This window comes from Microcaecilia unicolor, chromosome 11 (assembly GCF_901765095.1).
Source record: "Microcaecilia unicolor chromosome 11, aMicUni1.1, whole genome shotgun sequence".
Lineage (NCBI taxonomy): Eukaryota > Metazoa > Chordata > Amphibia > Gymnophiona > Siphonopidae > Microcaecilia > Microcaecilia unicolor.
Window position 1 is genome coordinate 71,632,861 of NC_044041.1, and position 18,525 is coordinate 71,651,385.

The window sequence follows — 18,525 nt, forward strand, 5'->3', positions numbered from 1 at the left end:
GTTAGAAGTGATACATTTTGCTCCCTTGTCCTCTCCCTCCCCCCCCGTTTTATCTTTCAGTGTGGATATAGCGCCATGTACCAAGTGAGAATTCTGCACCCGGGTTTCTTTCCAGACTGGCCTTCTTTCACTTAACTTTACTTAACTAGGAAATTTAACAGTAAAAAGTGCCATAAAGTGGCCAGTGCGCTCATAAAAATGGCTTGTTATCGATAGAGCAGTTGGTACTTTCGGCCAGTGGTTGATTAGAAAAGAGGGAGCGGTCCAGCAAGTAGCATAATGGTTAGCGCGGAAGGCGGAGTCCCAGGAATGCAACTCACACCACAGCCACATATGGCTTTCGGGTGACGTCACCTGCTGTCCACGGAGAACCACCGCTACAGGTAAGTAACCCCACTTTGTGATCTTGGTTAAATTATTCACCCTCCAGTACCTCAGCTATAAGCCTAGATTGTAAACCCTAGAAGAGAGGAAAATACTTACCATCCCTGAATATAAATCGTCTTGAACTCCGGGGGAGAGGAAAAATGTACAGATCCATGAATGTAAATCGTCTTGAACCCCTACCGAAAAGAGAGGGGGAAATCCAGTTTCCTTTCAACACAGCACAGCTATTTTGGGATCATGGCCAATGGGGTGATAAAACAATAGGCAGAATCCGGCGGCGCTAGGACCAGAGAGGTTTCTCCTGCTCGCGATGAATGAAGTCCGACAGCCCAGCGGCGGCTATAAAAGTGACGGCAGGTCTCCTCAGTTTCTTAATCTGATCCTGGAGCTGCCGAGAGTGTTGTCGTAACTGGCTGCCTTAGTCTGCAGGTAAGGTCCCGACCCGCAGGGATTTGATTGGCGGACAAGGCTCAGCCACGCTGCTTTGCTTTCGGTCCGCTTTTACCCCTGGGGCTCTTCCTTTTGTTTTCACGAAGTTGGTGGCAGTGCGGGTGTGTATACATGTGTGTATGCTGATCATGTGTGTGCTTGCATGTCCGTCTCACCTGCCTCAGGTGTCCCCGGGAGGGTTTCCAGACCCGTTATCGTCCCTCCCTGGGTTTGCCAGATGGGCTTTTCATTCGGCTGCAATTGATCGTTCTGCTGCTGCTACTTAGCGGGGAGATTTAGCTGGATTAGAAGCAGAAACTCGAGATGTGCAGGATGACATCTGCCTTGTGTCTATTGTACTGGATCGTCTGTATTTCTATGTATGGCTAATGCACAGTACATGCGTACGCTTCTATGTTAACAATGTATAAATGTATGTGTACAATATCTGTTTGTATAATATATGTCCTTCTATGTGTATAAAGCATCCGATTGTAGGTCTATGTGCATATATCCGGGATCACACGTCTTTCTGTATGTTCATGGATTTATGTGACTATCTATCGTGTACATACATGTATGTCTCTGTGTATCAGCGCTTCCTAAATGTTGTCACAACTCTTTTTTTCTGGGTTTATTAAAAATCCATTTACAAATACAAGGGTCTTCTTCCTCTTTAGTGCAATGGCTTTTTGTTTTGTTTTAAAACGCTTCAAATGCCAGCACAGCAGAGCACTGAGTCCCAGTAGGGAATAAAGCAGAGCCACATACGTGAAGCAGGCTTGCATGCAGGTGAGAGATGCTCCCCGGTGCTGCAGGATGGGGGGGGGGTAACTGTCCTCTCCCACCCCCTGCAGTCTTTTGAAGAAACTAGCTCTTCACCCGGGCCTATTCCTTCTGCTCACGTTTTGAGTACTCAGGTGAGGCAAGTGGATGATTATAAAACCTCCCTTATATAAATGCTCCATTATAATACTTTGGAGATTGTGGTATCTTTGGAAGAATCACAGTTAACCAGATGTAGGTGCTGGAGCTTTCTTGGTCTTCCTTTTGTCTGTTTCCTTCGATATTACATCTCCAAAGTATCCCTGCAATATCTGGGACAAACAAGGCGAGGAAGGACATTTGAGTGGAACCATTATGGATGCAACTGTACTGTGGACTTCACCATTTTAGTGGAACACCTCTTAATTTCTAATTGTTAAAAATCTGGCTTTGCGAGGTGTTTCCTACCTGTACAGCTGTACAGCAGCTACATTTAGTCTCTCCTGTTAGGTGCTGGCCCTGGTTCAGAGGTGAAACCTCGCCTTCCAGCTAAAAACAGCCTTATCTTTTTAACGCTTTGGTGCCAAGGGGTTAGGATTTTCTAGTTAGCTAGCATCATTAGCACTAAAAAAAACAGGCTTCACCTCAGGACAAGTCTCAGAATGCTTTGTTTGAGCTAGAAGCAAAATGCAGTTCAGACAGGTCTCTAGTCCCTATTACCCAGTCTCTAGACATCCACCCATCAAACAAAGACATGATAAAGGCAGACACTAGCAATGACTTGGGGGAGGGGGGTCTTGAAAATAATAATAAAAAACAAATGAACTTTCCTCCAGTTAAACCAGGCACAGCTGGGGATGTCACTGAAGGAGGAGACAGCTATCATACAGTAGGGCCATTGCTTGTCTGGCTTGGACACTTCTGTCCTTTCCTGACGGGAACCTGACTTTTTTTTCAGCCCAATGACAGGACAAGGAGGAATTGTCACAGGTTACAGATGAAAACCAGGTTGAAGAAGTTAGGTCCTTGAAAGAGCTGGTAGTTTGGTACCCAGCTGAAGGGTTCACAGCAGGGCTCCCATCAGACTCCTGTGCACCTGTGGATTCTGCTGTAGCTCTCTTCCCATCCCCCTCACTGATATGCCACAAGACAAGGGTGGTGGGGGGGGGGGGGGGGAGACCAAGACCAAGACCATTGGTGCAATGACTGGGCTAAACAGAAGGGTGTTGAAGTATGGTGGGGAGGGGGAGAAGGAGCTCATCAGCTGAATTGCAAGTTCCAGGACTTAATTGCTGGTCTTACTAAACCAGTGCTCAAGGTAAGTTAAATTGGCATAAAACAGATGTCCCTGCTTCAGAGGTGGCTTACATTCTAGGTTGACATTTGGGCCAATGGAGAGCAACATGACTGACCAAGGTTACATGGGGTGTTAGGGGGATAAGTAGGATTTGAACTTTGCCTTTCCTGATTTTGTACATTGCTCTAATCACTAAGCTACAACTCCAGCCTATGCTGATAGGCTAAATACCCCAGCTCCCTTCTCCTGACACCCCACAAATGAAAGAAGAGATCCTCCCCTCGCCACCTCCTAGGTGCTATTGTACACACAGGGACAGGGCCCTTCGTCTGTGAGGAGATTCTTCCATTGGGATAATGACTTCATTGGGTTACTTGTTTATTTTCCAGAGGGCAAGCTCTGGGTGTAAATTCTGCCCCCACGCCTTCCAGCTGTACCGGACCAGCATGTGGCTGCTGGAGAGAATTCGTGGATCGGTGGACAGCAGTGGAGCCCGAGGCAGTGACTCAGACAAGCAGTCGAAGGGGGCACCCTACAGCAATGTCCTGACTCCCGATAAAATCCCGGACTTCTTTATTCCACCCAAACTCACCACTGGGGTGCCTGAGGGTGAAGGGGCAGAAGGAAAAGCCAAGCCGAACCTGGGCACATCTGCCTCTGAACAGAACTTGTCAGCTAGGAAGCCCCAGCGTAGCCCACGGCTGCCAAGCAAAACAGTTTCAGAGAGTAAGAATCTGCTGAAAGCAGCCAACCGGCACATCATCCAGATAGAAAGTGCTGATGAGTGGGTATCTGAAGAGGACTTCAGCACCAATGCAGATCCACAGTCCCAGACTGCCATGTCTCTCCCCTATGTGCCCAAAGCACAGACCTCATATGGCTTTGCCACCCTCATGGAGAGCCCGCATACCAGGAGGAAGGAATCCCTCTTCCACAGTGATCATGGCAGTCTGTCCCAGTGCCATTCTCCGTCCAACTCTCCCAGCTCTCAACGCAAGCATGCAGATAGCAGCAGCAAGGTGAATGGAGAGAGCACCCACCTGAACCCATCCGACATTGGCATGTCCCTCATGAATCCTTACCGCTACTTCAGTGGGGGGGAGAGTGACACCTGCTCCTCGGCCGAGTCCTCCCCCTTCAGCTCCCCACTGCTTTCCAGATCCGTGTCCCTGCTCAAGATCTTCAGCCAGGACAGTCAGTCCAAAATGATCAAGCTGAAACACTCAGTAGCCCGGAACAGTTCGCTGTCTACAGATGAATGCAGTTCGGCGGACACTAGCCCCAGCATTCCCCGGCGGCTGCGGGGTGCTGTGCCCCCTGCTGGGGGCAGCTCTGCTCAGCAGAGCCTCCTTCCCTTGGATCTGCTGCAGGAGAGGGCTCAGGAGCACACCATCAACTTGAGCAAAGGGGGCAAGCTGCGCCTGTTGGCTGAGTATGATGCAGCCAACGCCCGCCTGCGGGTGCGTCTCCTCTCAGCTGAGAACCTCTTTCACAAGCTATGTGATGTGAAAAACATTAACTGCTGCGTGGTCCTCTACCTGAACCCAGGCAAGGTGCACAAGCAGAGGAGCACCATCATTAAGAACAGCCGCAACCCTGTCTTCAACGAGGACTTCTTCTTTGATGGACTGGGCACCAGTAATGTCAAGAAGATGACCCTGAAGGTGAAAGTGCTGCATAAGGGCAGCAGTCTCAAGAGGGACACCCTACTGGGGGAGAAAGAGATGCCACTGGCCACTCTGTTACCCTTTCTATGAACTCCTTATGACTCTGGGTGGGGGAGAGGACATCTAGGCACAGAGTGGTCCAGTCCCTAAACACATATGTCACTCACCACCCACATAACCTTCTAGCACTTAACTCCTGTTTGCTTTTTTTTTTTTTATTAACAGTAAAGGTTGAGCAGGGTCAAAGTTCAAATGCAGGACTAGCCCAGCCTAACTGTAGATCTCTGGTATCAGGTAAGTTGCAGAGCACAAAAGCTTGGTTAATGCACTGTGTCTTAATTGTTCCTTAGCTCAAATAAGAGAAGTGATGGGGAGACTTAACACTTATATACACCCTGTTTCTCCAAGAATATTGAATCTGTATCATGTTGATTTTTATCTACAGAGCTGGAAAGTGAGCTGGCTTCTGCAGGAAGACTTCCCCATATTTCTGTTTTTATGAGAGAGCATTCCAATGCATTAAGAGAAGTGTCTAAAATCTAGCATCTCCCTGCAGAAGCTAAGCACCTCTAGGCCTAATTTCCCAAAGCTGTTTTCTGAATATTAGGGCACACTTAAATAACCTTTTCTGATATTAGCAGTCTAGATGTTCACCCTAAAATGCAAATCCCTAAATTTTTTGGCATGGAAACTACACGTAGAAACAACTAGGAGTATCATGGCTGGAGGGTGTTCTCTGTCTGTCCTTACTGCCTTATTGCCAGTATATCCAGTCTATCTGCAGCTCATGAATGTGAGCCAGTCCTGTTGGGTTTTAATACCCATTACAATGCAGGGTAACCAGGACATGATTATAGTGCCAGTTACAAAAGAAGTAGCACATTCCGAGATGGGGTTTGGATGGCAACAACACTGCAGCTACTTTAGAGAGGTGATTCGGGCAGGTCACTAATTCTAAACGCTGACGCATCAAGAGACTTGTGTGAGCAAACACCTTGAGCAATGCCGGAGGATTTCACCTCGTCTGGCATCTGTTTCCTGACATGAAGAGGACTGAGAAGTGCAGTTTCCAGATCAAATGTGTAGACAGCTTGAGGGTGGCTGGTAGAGCTGTACCGAATAGCATATTTTACTATTCAACCGAATACAAATAATGAAAAATATTATTTGGCTGAATACCAATATTGGGCACTGAGCTTTAACAATACAAATAACAAAATAAGCAACGTGAAATCAGAGATCAGGTGTTTATTTCAGTAGGATTTAGCACAGTAAAGCCCTGGATTATTTGTATTCAAATTTAAATCACTATTCAGCCGAATACAAATAATGTATTTGAGGCTGAATTGAATATGAATATTCAGTACAGCCCTACTTTATAGGAAAACTCCAAAGCAGCTAGCCCAGGTGTACCTGAAGGGGAAACTCCTGGCCAAGGTAAACTCAGAGCAGATCAGCAAACTCCCTGCCCCAGGACAAATTACTGTGTCCTGTCTGGGAAGGATCAGGAGCTTCAAGAAAAAGCAATGGTACAGCACAAGAGCCCCAGGCCTTGTTTGAGCCTAAACTGCCCTGTTGCACAAGTTGTCAAGTGGCAGGCAAGAGATGCTGCTAGAGCATTGCAAACAGACGTCAGCGACTGTGGGTGTAATATAGACAGTCCAATCATCGCCATGCCAGTCAGCATGAGCTACAATTAATCTCAAGAGGGTGTAAGAAATATGAGCTTAGGCAAGGCATCTGGGTTTTGGGTCTCCATCATGGTTAATATTTTTCTCTTTCAAAGCTCAGGCTCTGAGGAATAGAGATGATGCATTCTTGATTTGTGTTCCTTGATGCACAATGCAGCACTCATCCCCCGTCTTCCCCATTTCCCTCACCTCCTACCACTTTTTAAATAAATTGGGCAAATTTTATTTAAAGAAACAGCTTTTATTAACACATTACAATAGTGGAGTAAAAGACCACAGCTAACAGATAAAATCATTTAACTATAACCAAGCAACAGCCACCGCCAAGGAAATAGTCCCTTCTTTATTATTATTATTCAGCATTTGCCCTTCTGTTGGATATGTGGGGCTGCTGTTCCTACCAATCCCTTTTAACTCATCCCCAACTGCCTGTGTTTGTGGTCCAGGACAATATTTTAACCTTTGTGCCACATCTGTACTTAACTCAGTCTTGCAATTTGTGGTCTGAGGAGTGGGGGGGGGGGGGGGGGGGCAATTTTTACTAAACTAATATTCTCCACCAGCCCAGGTACCCACTATCTAATGGCGGTGCCACAACCTGCTTTAATCATAACATTATTTCCCCCATCAGCTGCATGAAATTCCCTCCTTTCTATAAAAATCAGTGGGTGGGTTCTTCACTGAGATCATTCCCTCTGCATCTTCCTGTTAGAATGAATGATCTCATCTCCTAAGTATTTTATTCTCTCTTTCCTGTCTCCTCTTACCTTTACCTGCCTCAGTCAATTGGCTTTAGGTATTTAAAAAACTAGCCAGCCTCTGTATATCCCTGGTTCTAGCCCCCTGACTCACCTTATATTGTTCCTCATCCAAGGGGCCTCAACCCCTTTACCTGGGGAAGTGGCTGAGGACAGTGGCCATTTTAAACACTCTTGGAAGCTCATTTTCAAAGCAAATAGTAACCTATAGAACTTTGTAAGTCTAAGTGCTTTGAAAATGAGCACTGTTGATCACCTAGGTGGCTGCCTACATGACTAGACCCTGGTGTCTACACACTGAGCCCTATTTAGTAATATGGGAAATGAAGTTGAGGCAGGAATGAAATTAAGCAAGAGCAAGCTGATAGAACTAAGTATATCCTCGCATTTCAAACCCTTTTAATCAGGGCTTTTTTTGAGGGGGTACTTGGGGGTACTGAGTACCGGCACCTTTTCCATTGTCTGCTAAAATTGACCCATGGTCCCCAAGTTTTAATGAAAGATCGCAGGCTCTACACACAAATCCTGCTTTGTCTTAGATTCTGTGACTGGTTCTAGGGGTCCTGGCTATTGTGGGGTGGGTCCCTCAGTTATCACCCCACCCTTGAAGGGTGGCCTGGCATTTGAGTACCGGCACCTTTTTTGCTGGAAAAAACACACTGATTTTAATAGACATAGCCAGTCAGTGACTGTACCCAGATTTGGCTGCATCTCCAGTAATCACAAGTCATAAATTCTGCTCTCACTGTGCCCCAGATCTTAGCCCCTGGTTTTTGCTTCCTCCTGGTCTATGCACTTCAGAGGGGTACCTTGAATTTCTAGAAGAATAAAGAGCCTGCCCACCTCATCTTCTAGCATTAGAGGATCCCAAGATACTGATCCCTAACACTTAACTGGGATCTGAAGACTTGATTTTTATGTATGAAATTTGTATGTGATGAAAGCATGCAGGAAACCCTAGGACTACCAGATTTTAAGGACCAAAACTGCAGCTGCCCCCCCCCCCCTCCCACCCTGTTAGATTGATAAGAAATGTTGGATTGCACCCTCCTTATAGCCTGCTCTGGATATGAGTACACAGAACTGCAGTCTTCAGTTCCATCCAGCTTACAACAATCGGAGCGGAAAAAAAAGGAGCCCAGACTGATTTTCACCTCCTTGACAATATAACATACAGTGAAAATAGATTCCTGGGCATCGGTCTTCCATGGTCGCTTGGAAGCGCCATCATTCCCATGATGCCTCCTCCTGTTGCAGATTTGTTGGAAAAATCAAGAGGAGTCGGGGAACAGGACTGTGAACATGGACCATTTTTGCATCCTTTTAAGTGTCTTTTCTGTGGTTTTCCTTTAGTTGGAATGTGCACATGAACTTGGGGCTTTTCTCCCTTGTGTTTTTGCTTTGTCCCGTCTCCTGATGTTACATCTGATGGTGGCTGTCAGGCTTCACCTTAGAAGTTCTTCTTTAGACTTCCCTCATTGCTGGCCTGTTTTTCCCTTATGGATGTAAATATGCTTTAGAATGTATTTGAGGCATGGTTTTTAATATTTCAATATCTGCATGGAGGGTCTCTTTCTAATATTCATATCAGTTTTGGCTCTGTGATTACAACATTTTTGTGTGGTGGGGGAGGGATAGTCTATTGCCCTGTGCTCCATAGCATCCAAAGAGCCGGGGACTCTGGGATCAGATGAGATGTATAGATTTTTCCAGTAGGTGACCTAAAGGTTTCTGAAGATGTTTGAGTGGCTATTAGGGTGTGCAGCTAGGAAACTGTTCCATGGTTGTGACATTTCCAAGAATGTTCTTTTTTTTTTTTTCAGGGGTTTTTCTTTCACTTTGTTATGGGAATATCCCAAAATGAGAATGAAACATGCAGTTTGCTAACAAGAGGGCTAACCCAGACTGTGAGGAGCTATGCTAAATCCCACAATTTAAGCAAATGAGGCCTCAAAACTCAAAGAGCAATGGTTTGACCAAATGTGTCAGTCAATCCCCAAAGGGGTTCCCAGATATTATGACTGGCCCCACTAAATTACGCAGTGAAGGAATGGCCTAATGGCTAGTGCAGCAGATTGCAGACCTGGGGAACCAGGTTCAATTCCCGCTGCTGTTTACCTGTCAGTAATGGGTTGAGATCTGGAGGAACTAGGCTCAATTCCCTCTGCAGCTCTGTGTGACCCCGGGAAAGTCACTTCGCCTTCCATTACCCCAGGTACAATGCAATACTAGATTATGAGCCCATTACGGACAGTAACAGTACCTGAAAAAAAAAATAACCACTTAGGTCTAGAAGGTATATATATATATACATATGGAAAATAAATAAATCTATCTCCAGGACAGTGGCGATCCTAGCCGGCATGACACCCGGGGCGGATTGCCGATGCGCCCCCCCCCCCCGGTGAAATGACACCCCCCTGGGTGCACGCCGCTGGGGGGGGGGTGCCGCGGCACGCGCCTGTCACCTGAGTTCGCTGACTTCGCTGCAGCTCCCTCTGCCCCGGCCGGAACAGGAAGTAACCTGTTCCGGGGCAGAGGGAGCTGCAGCGAAGTCAGCGAACTCAGCTGACAGGCGCGCACTACGGCACCCCCCCAGCGGCGTGCACCCGGGGCGGACCGCCCCCCCCCTTGGTACGCCACTACTCCAGGAAAAAGAGAGCAACAAAAACCAGAGAAAAAAGTTGCTAACTAAAAAAACTTTAAAGTTCTGGTCAGTGGCGTTCCTAGGGGGGCTGACACCCGGGGCGGATCGCCGATGTGCCCCCCCCCCCGGATGCAGCGCGGGCCCCCCCGGCGAAAGGACACCCCCACGAAGGAACCCCCCCCGGGTGCACACCGCTGGGGGGGGGGGGGTGCCGCGCATGCCTGTCCTCCGTTGTTCCATGCTTCTTCTCTGCCCCAGAACAGGAAGTAACCTGTTCCGGGGCAGAGAAGAAGCATGGAACAACGGAGGACAGGCGCGCGCAGCACCCCCCAGCGGCGTGCACCCGGGGCGGACCGCACCTACCGCCCCCCCCTAGGAATGCCACTGGTTCTGGTTCCACCTCCTGAAGCTGCGGGTTTGTGAAACAAGTGGCCCTTGTCATGGTTTTGGACAGCTGGAATTTGTTAATGTTCTGCAGAACTCGAGGGTTCCTTTTATGCACTGGAATATTAGCAATTTCAGGAGCTGATATTGGGGAAAAGATACCTCTTCAGTCAAGTACTTGTGGAACTTTATTTTGATATAAATCAAGAACCACAAGTGCAGTGTGTTGGACCATTGGGGAGTTAATGTAATGTGGATATTTTTGTTTTTTTGATGACTAAAACATACCGTGTGGGTTTTGGCTATTTTTCTCTGTTTTTTTTTTTAGTTACTACTACTTATCACTTCTATAGCGGTACAAGGCATACACAGCGCTGTACACCATACATGAAAAGACAGTCCCTGCTCAGTTCATTTCTGCAGTTTTTTTTGTTCTCTTTTTTTCTGAAGATAGATAATTTAGTGGGACCAATGATAACATCTGGGGATAGACTGACACGTTTGATCAAACTATTGATCTTCGAGGTTTGAGGCCTCATTTGTTTGTGAGATTTTTCATAGTTCCCCACAGTCTGAGTTAGCCATCTTGTTAGCATACTGCATGCTTCATGCTCTTTTGGGGATATTTTTGAAAGTTTGCTGTCCCTTATATATTTTTTCTACTTTGGTATGGGAGCAGTGTCATCAAGTGGCATGTACTGCTCGCAAAAGGCTGGATTCAGTAAAAGGCGCTCAAAATCCGGTGCATTAAGCGCAGTTCTGCAAAGAGTGCACACCCTTTATAGAATCGTGCTTAGCGCCGATTCCCGAGCCAGACTTGCACCTGATGAAATCTGGTATAAATGCTGCCACCCCAGTTTAAGGGGCATTTTTACAAAGTGGCAGTAATCCCAACGTGGGCTTAACGCTCACTAAAAGAGAAGTACTGCTGGACTACCATAGCAGCATGGTGGTAGTTCCCACCCCCAGCGCATGCCATTTCCAGTTACCACCAGGGTAGCGCAGGAGCCCTTACCGCCACCTCAATGGGTGGCGGTAAATGCTCCCACCCAAAATGGGTGCATAGCAACTGCTTCACTTGCCACACATCCATTTCTTTAAAAAAAAAAAAAACAACTGCTTTTTACCTGCTGTGGTAAAAGGGGGCCTCGGTGTGCGTCAAAAACACGTGCCAACGCCAGCATAGACCCCCTTTTGCTGCAGCTTCTTAGAAGGACCCCTGACGCTGAGGTAGTCTTCTATAAACACATGTGCAACTTTTTAAAATGCCCCCTTTTGAGTTACACAGTACTAGTGGAGGAGTGGCCTAGTGGTTAGAGCACCAGGCTTGCAATCCAGAGGTGGCCAGTTCAAATCCCACTGCTGCTCCTTGTGATCTTGGGCAAATCACTTAACCCTCCATTGCCTCAGGTACAAACTTAGATTGTGAGCTCTCCTAGGACAGAGAAATATCCAGAGTACCTGAATGTAACTCACCTTGAGCTACTACTGAAACAGGTGTGAGCAAAATCTAAATAAATAGTTAGGAGCCATGCCTTATAGAATAGCATGCAGCCAGATGAGTGCCAATTAACATCAGTAATTGGCTGTTAGCTCCCAATTAATAAGGGCTCATTACTCAATTAATCTGGGAGAAAGATAGCATTCTCTTTGCAAAGACTGCACACTCTTTTCCCCAAGAAGGTATACACTGTTCACACATGCACACTGTCAAGAAAGAGAACACGCTGTTTACAAACTGGATGCATCTTTTGTAAAAAAAAAAAAAGACACATCCTTGTGAATAAGGTGCTCTCTTTTTGAACAGTGCACATTCTATCAAAAGAGTGCACAGTCTTTCAGAAGAATGAACGATATTGACGGCACACAAAAAATACATTTCATGTTTTTCTTCTTCTCGTTTTTGTTTGCCAATGACATGGGACATGGGACATGTTTCAAATGAATGCACATCCCTACTGACTACTGTTAAGAGCTCTAAAGCTTACCCTGGGTTCCTGAGATTCTGGAGAAGCAAATGAGAGTTGGGGAACAGGGTTGAATAATTAATCCAATATGACACAACTCTACAATGTTGCAATCTACTCCAGTGGTACCTGCCCATCCATCCTGTAGTGCCCTGTGTTCCATCCCCTATGCTCCTTTCAAAAAATATTAAAGATTGTTTAATCTGATGCCTATACCCTAGGCAGCAGTAATCCTGGCTGATTCAGTCCTACAAGATTATGTACAGTCTTAATGATCTATGTACCCTGTTCAATTATTGACAGACCTTCCAGAAATTTGAGGATTTGATTTGAACATCTAAGTAGATAAACTGGCCTCATTTTACATAGTGGTATGGAATTCTAAATTTTAAAGTACAATATCTTATTACTCATTTTCCTAGGTTGGTAGAGACTGAAAGGTTACAAACTGTCTTCTCATGGCTGGTGTTGAAGGTGTGGAACCAGGGTAATTGCCCCAGGCCCCCACACCACAGGAGTCCCCAAGCCTTTTTGAAGATGAATGCAGCACAACTGCTGCAAGGACTGGAGCCCCCTCTGAAATTTCTACCCTGAGCTCTCTAGCAAAATGCATGATGGGAGGGTATCACTGGAAAAGTCCATGCTTGTACTTGTAATGCCTGTCTGGGATTAAAAAAAAACCACATAGATGGGTTTCACTAGAGGAAAGATTTAGGTAAAATGAGGCTCCAAGGAAGGGACTTAGAAAGAGAAGGTTTGGCTCAAACAAGGGTTTTTCATATGGCTGTATGGACTAGTTCTGATAGGGATTCCCACACCCCAGCATAAGCAAAAAATAGTCCTTACAAGTCCCCTGCCAAAGTCACAGGGCAGCTGTGAGCCAGGCTTTCACCACATGTCCTGTACTGGTTTAACATGTGTTAATTTGCTGACAAGGCCACCAGCTGACTCCATGCTTCAGAATATGTTCTCATTTTACCACACTGCTTGCATGGACTTTTAGTTCCTGCTTTCTGGGAAATCAGCACTATAAATGTCTGCATGCGAAAACCAGTACTGGATCTAGCAGCCCTGGAAAAAGTGGAGCAAGTTACTAAACCTACCTAACTGCTTTGTTGTAACTCACCAAACCTGTTCTGAGGATCCTGCTGCAAGGGTATTGGGTGCTTTAGGCAAATCAACCTTGTATCAGCTTCACCTGCTAACCCAACTTGTCACTCTTTACCCTTCTTCCTCCTCTTCCTTTAAGGCTGGCACTGCAAGGCTCGGCAATTCAGGAGATCAGCAACAAGAAATGCAGGCCCTCTGTTCACCCAGCTTGGGGAGTAGAGAAGTAAAGGGTTAGAGCCCGAGAACCAGGGAGGCCAGAATTCAAATCCTTGTGATCTTAGGCAAATTGCTTAACCAACCTTTTTACAGTTTTGTTAACAGCACAACAATAGTATAATAACCAAGAATAAACATAAATACAATAAATGAGGCAAACTTGAAAACAGTAAACTGAAACCTAATAATAGAACTACTGTGAAACAGTATCAAAAATATATACATTTAACAGCACTGGAATTCAAATACCAGAGATATAATACAATGTTAGCATTATACTAATGATACACCTAATAAACATGCATTAGAACATTCAACTAACATAGATATGATGCTAAAGAAACCCTTTTACAAAAGCTTAGCACGCTCTAACAGAATTAGCATGCGCTAAATGCTAAGTTCATTTTATACCTATAGACTTCTTAGCATTTAGTGCGAGTGCTGTAAGCTTTTATAGAAGGGCCCCCCCCCCCCCCGGGACAGAAAAAATACCTACTGTATCTGTCTGCAAATCACCTTGAACTCCAACTGAAAAAAAAATTGTGAGCTACATCAAAAATCCCTTTCCCTTCCCTTAAGGAAGAGTGGCAGCTCTTCCTCTTGTTACCCTACTCCATCCATTCAATTCTCCTTCAGCTGGAAGGACATGGACTTTCAGCTGGCTCTACTTGCCAGCCCCTCACATCCTTAAATTTTGGCCCTGCCCACAAGCACTGTAGTTTTGAGGTAATTTCCATTACATATGTGTATACAGGAGCCCCAGACTATAAAAACGTATCTTTATTCACTATGGATACCCTGAAAACCCAAGTAGCTCTGGGGTCCCCAGGACAAGTCCAGGAAGCCCTGCACTAACTGATTTCTACTTAAACTTATAGCACACTTTTTAAATAAAAAAAAATGATAATAAAAAACATTGCGATATAGGTGTTGTGTTGTTACATTCCAGGAAAACACCATGGATCTTCACTTTAACTCAGATACTTGGAGTGTTTTAATACCCAGGGCTCTTGCTTGTTTGTACTAACCCACGTACAATCCCCACTTTTTGAAATGTAGCATCTGACATCCTGTGGCTCAAAGACCCAGAGGGGGCAAAAGTCCACAGGAACTTGTGTGAACCCTTGAACACAAAATTGCCTTCAGAAAACACAGTAGAGGATCATTGTTGTAGCCTTTGAGCCCAGGAAAAGTGCCTCTCCTGTCGAGGTACCCATCTCCCTGTCCTGGGCTCTTCGTTTCCAGATACCTCAGCTGCTTACTGTCAGCAGAATACTGCCCTATAGAATGTTCTTCAAAAGTACCTGCTGAGTCTGCCTATCTAACAGGTGGGGGGGGGGGGGGGGGCTTTATCCAGCTCAAGGAGAACACCTGGGGACAAGGTAGAGCGATAAGAAGGGGAAATCACTTCCAGGAAACAGCAAAAAGGAGTGCAGCATCCCATGTACTTCTGAATTTTGCCTTTCCCAGGTCTTGTTCTGCCTCTGTACCAGCATTAAGTATACCCTGGAGTAAGAAAAACCCAGGTTCAGGGGACTCTCTGCTTGTCCCATTGGGTAAGAAGTCTTTCCTGTGTTATAACAGCATCTCCAAGTAGAGCTGGTGACCAGCATGGAAGGAACTCCACATGGTTTATGTTCTTGTAGTCAGGGCTTCCAGTTAAACTCATTATTTTACATGTATGAAAATATTTTATAACCTACAACCTCTAAAGAATTAACGAACAATGCTGTTGTTGTTGTCCTCCTCCCTCCTCGTTAATATGGGGGGGGGGGGGGGGGAGTCTTACTATTATTTTGGTTTATAAAGTAGGAAATTACTTCCAAAGTGGGATATATGGGATCTCTCAGCTTCCAGTCCTTAAAAGGCCTTCACCTGAGCTGTTAATGATCTGGAGTCCTGGTTCCTCCCCCTCCCCCTGCATATTTTTCTAAGCACTTGTTTGATATATTGATGTGTTTGGATTACGATGCATTTTTCAGTGAGAAATATACAATGGAATGTTTGTTTATAAATGCAAATTTTTGTGCAATAAAGATATTTATGAAACATATCATAGATTGTAGCACTGCCTGTGTACATGGTGGGGAAGGGGTTGCACACTGAAGCTCCATCGCTCCCATCCTTGTTTATGTAATCACAAAATCTGTAATCTGGAACATAATTTGGGATAGACAGAAGAGGGCAGGAGTCCCTTTTAGCAGACAACTGTTCATCCTAAACCTAAGCAAGTGTAGCTAAACTGTAAGTACATAATCATAGGAGCTGGCTCTGTGGGTGCTTGAGCCCCCCAATATTGAGAAAATTCCTTCTATGTGTCCAGGGTGGGGTTAGCACCCCCAATAATTTTGAAAAGTTGGCTCCTATGTACATAAGTATTGCTATACTGGGAAAGACCAAAGGTCCATCAAGCCCAGCATCCTGTTTCCAACAGTGGCCAATCCAGGTCACAAGTGCCTGGCAAGATTCCAAAACAGTACAACACATTTTATGCTGCTTATCCTAGAAATAAGCAGTGGATCTTCTCCAAGTCCATTTTAATAATGGCTTATGGCCTTTTCTTTATGAAGCTATCCACACCTTTTTTTAAACCCCACTAAGCTAACTGCTCTTACTACATTCTCTGGCAACGAATTCCAGAGTTTAATTACATGTTGAGTGAAGAAATATTTTCTCCGATTCGTTTTAAATTTACTACTTTGTAGCTTAATTGTGTGTCCCCTAGTCCTAGTATTTTTGGAAAGAGTAAACAAGTGATTCACGTCTACCTGTTCCATTCCACTCAGTAATTTATAGACCTCTATCATATCTCCCCTCAGTCATCTCTTCTCCAAGATGAACAGCCCTAGCTGCTTTAGACTTTCCTCATAGGGAAGTCGTCTCATCCCCTTTATAATTTTTATCACCCTTCTCTGTACCTTTTCTAATTCCACTATATCTTTTTTGAGATGCAGTGACCAGAATTGCACATAATATTCTAGATGCAGTTGCACCACGGAGTGATACAAAGGCATTATAACGTCCTCATTTTTGTTTTCCATTGCTTTCCTAATAATACCTGACATTCTATTTGCTTTCTTAGCCGCTGCCACTGCTGAGCAGAGGGTTTCAACGTATCATCAACGAAGACGCCTAGATCCCTTTCCTGGTCGGTGACTCCTAATGTAGAACCTTGCATTATGTAACTATAGTTCGGGTTCCTTTTTCCCACATGAATTGTTTTGCACTTGCTCATATTAAACGTCATCTGCCATTTGGATGCCCAGTCTCCCAGACTCGTAAGGCGCTCTTGTAATTTTTCACAATCTTCTTGCAATTTAACAACTTTGAATAATGTTGTGTTGTCAGCAAATTTAATTACCTCACTAGTTAATCCCATCTTTAGATCATTTTATAAATATGTTATAAAGCAACAATCCCAGCACAAACACCCAGGGAACCCCACTATCTCCATCGACAATACTGACCATTTAACCCTACTGTCTGTTTTCTATCTTTCAACCAGTTTTTAATCCACAGTAGTACATTACCTCCTATCCCATGACTCTCCAATTTCCTCTAAAGTCTTTCATGAAGTACTTTGTCAAATGCCTTTTGAAAATCCAGATACACAATACTGACTGGCTGACCTTAATCCACATGTTTGTTCACCCCTTCAAAGAAATGTACTAGATTGGGGAGGCAAGATTTCCCTTCACTAAATCCATGTTGACTTTGTCTCATTAATCCATGCTATTGAATATGCTCTGCAATTTTGTTCTTTATAATAGTCTCTACCATTTTGCCCAGCACTGACGTCAGGCTCACTGGTGTATAATTTCCCGGATCACCTCTAAAACCTTTTAAAAAAATCGGCGCTACATTGGCCACCCTCCAATTTTCTGGTACTATGCTTGATTTTAAAACAAATTGCATATTACTAACAATAGTTCTGCAAGTTCATTTTTCAGTTCTATCAGTACTCTTGGATGAATACCATCTGGTTCAGTCGATTTGCTACTCTTCAATTTGTCAAATTGCGCAATTACATCTTCCAGGTTTATAGAGATTTCATTCAGTTTCTCTGACTCGTTAGCTTTGAATATCTTTTCTGGCACTGGTATCTCTCCCAAATCTTCCTCAGTGAAGACTGAAGCAAAGAATTAATTGAATCTCTCTGCTATGGCTTTTTCTTCCCTGAGTGCACCTTTTACCCCTTGGTCAGCTGATTTTTTTTTTGCTGGCTTCTTGCTTTTTTAATAATATACTCTCTCTGCTCTTAGCTGCTGCTTTGTCCTTTCTCCCCTAATTCTATATATAACACTCAAATGTGGACACAAACCCAAACTGTGCACACAATTTAATTGCTTAATGAGCCAACTAGTACTGATAAATGGGCGCTAACAATCAATTATTAGCGCTTATTGGCAATAATTGGAATTTACGTGCACATCTTTATAGTCACTGTTCTATAAAGATGTGTGTGTAAATTGTTCTGCGCAGATCTGATAAGGGGGTATGGTGGCCAGGGGAGGGGCATGGGCAGGCCAGGGCATCTCTAGGATTTGCGCGCAGTGTTATAGAATTTGGGGGATCTGCGCCTACTTTAGGCATGGGGGATTTACACTAGGGTTCAGTTGGTGTAAACTTTCATGCCTAAAGTTGGGCACAGATCCTGGCACTAAGCGTTGTTTTACAAATGGTGCCCAACTTGGAGTGCCATTTCTAGAATAGCACTTAGTGTGCTTTCTTTCCTTTTTTTTTTTGTCACCCGAATTTGGGCTTTCACAGAGATGGGTGCAAGAAAGCAGAAGAGCTTAGGTGACTTCTGTAGTCTGCAGTGCACAGGTTGTGGGTATAGAATATACTAATGGAGCCCTACTGGAGAGCATCAAGGGGGAGTCAGAGACCACTATTCTCTCCTTCCGCACCACCGAAGATTCCAAAAAATCATTTTGCTTCAGTTAAAGGAAAAAGTAAAGAAGGGTTAGATTCTTTGTTTCTGCATCACTCAGCAGGAAGTTAACTTTGCTTATTTATTTATTGGGATTTATTAACCATCTTTATGAAGAGATTCACCCAAGGCGGTGTACGGCAGGTACAGTTTAACATAAAACTTGCAATTTTATTAACAGCATAACAATAGTATAATAGCCAAGAATAAACATAAATACAATAAATGAGGTAAACTTAAAAACAGTAAATTGAAACCTAATAATAGAACTACT

The 18,525-nt window shown here is 44.6% G+C and overlaps 1 protein-coding gene across 1 annotated transcript; it reads left to right on the forward strand.

Moving 5' to 3' along the window:
* The first annotated feature begins 777 nt into the window (after positions 1-777).
* Positions 778-4,859, forward strand: C2CD4C (C2 calcium dependent domain containing 4C). Its single transcript, XM_030219193.1, has 2 exons — positions 778-816; positions 3,268-4,859. Exon 2 carries the CDS (start codon positions 3,325-3,327, stop codon positions 4,633-4,635), a length of 1,311 nt encoding a protein of 436 aa, XP_030075053.1. The 5' UTR covers positions 778-816; positions 3,268-3,324; the 3' UTR covers positions 4,636-4,859.
* The last annotated feature ends 13,666 nt before the right edge of the window (positions 4,860-18,525 follow it).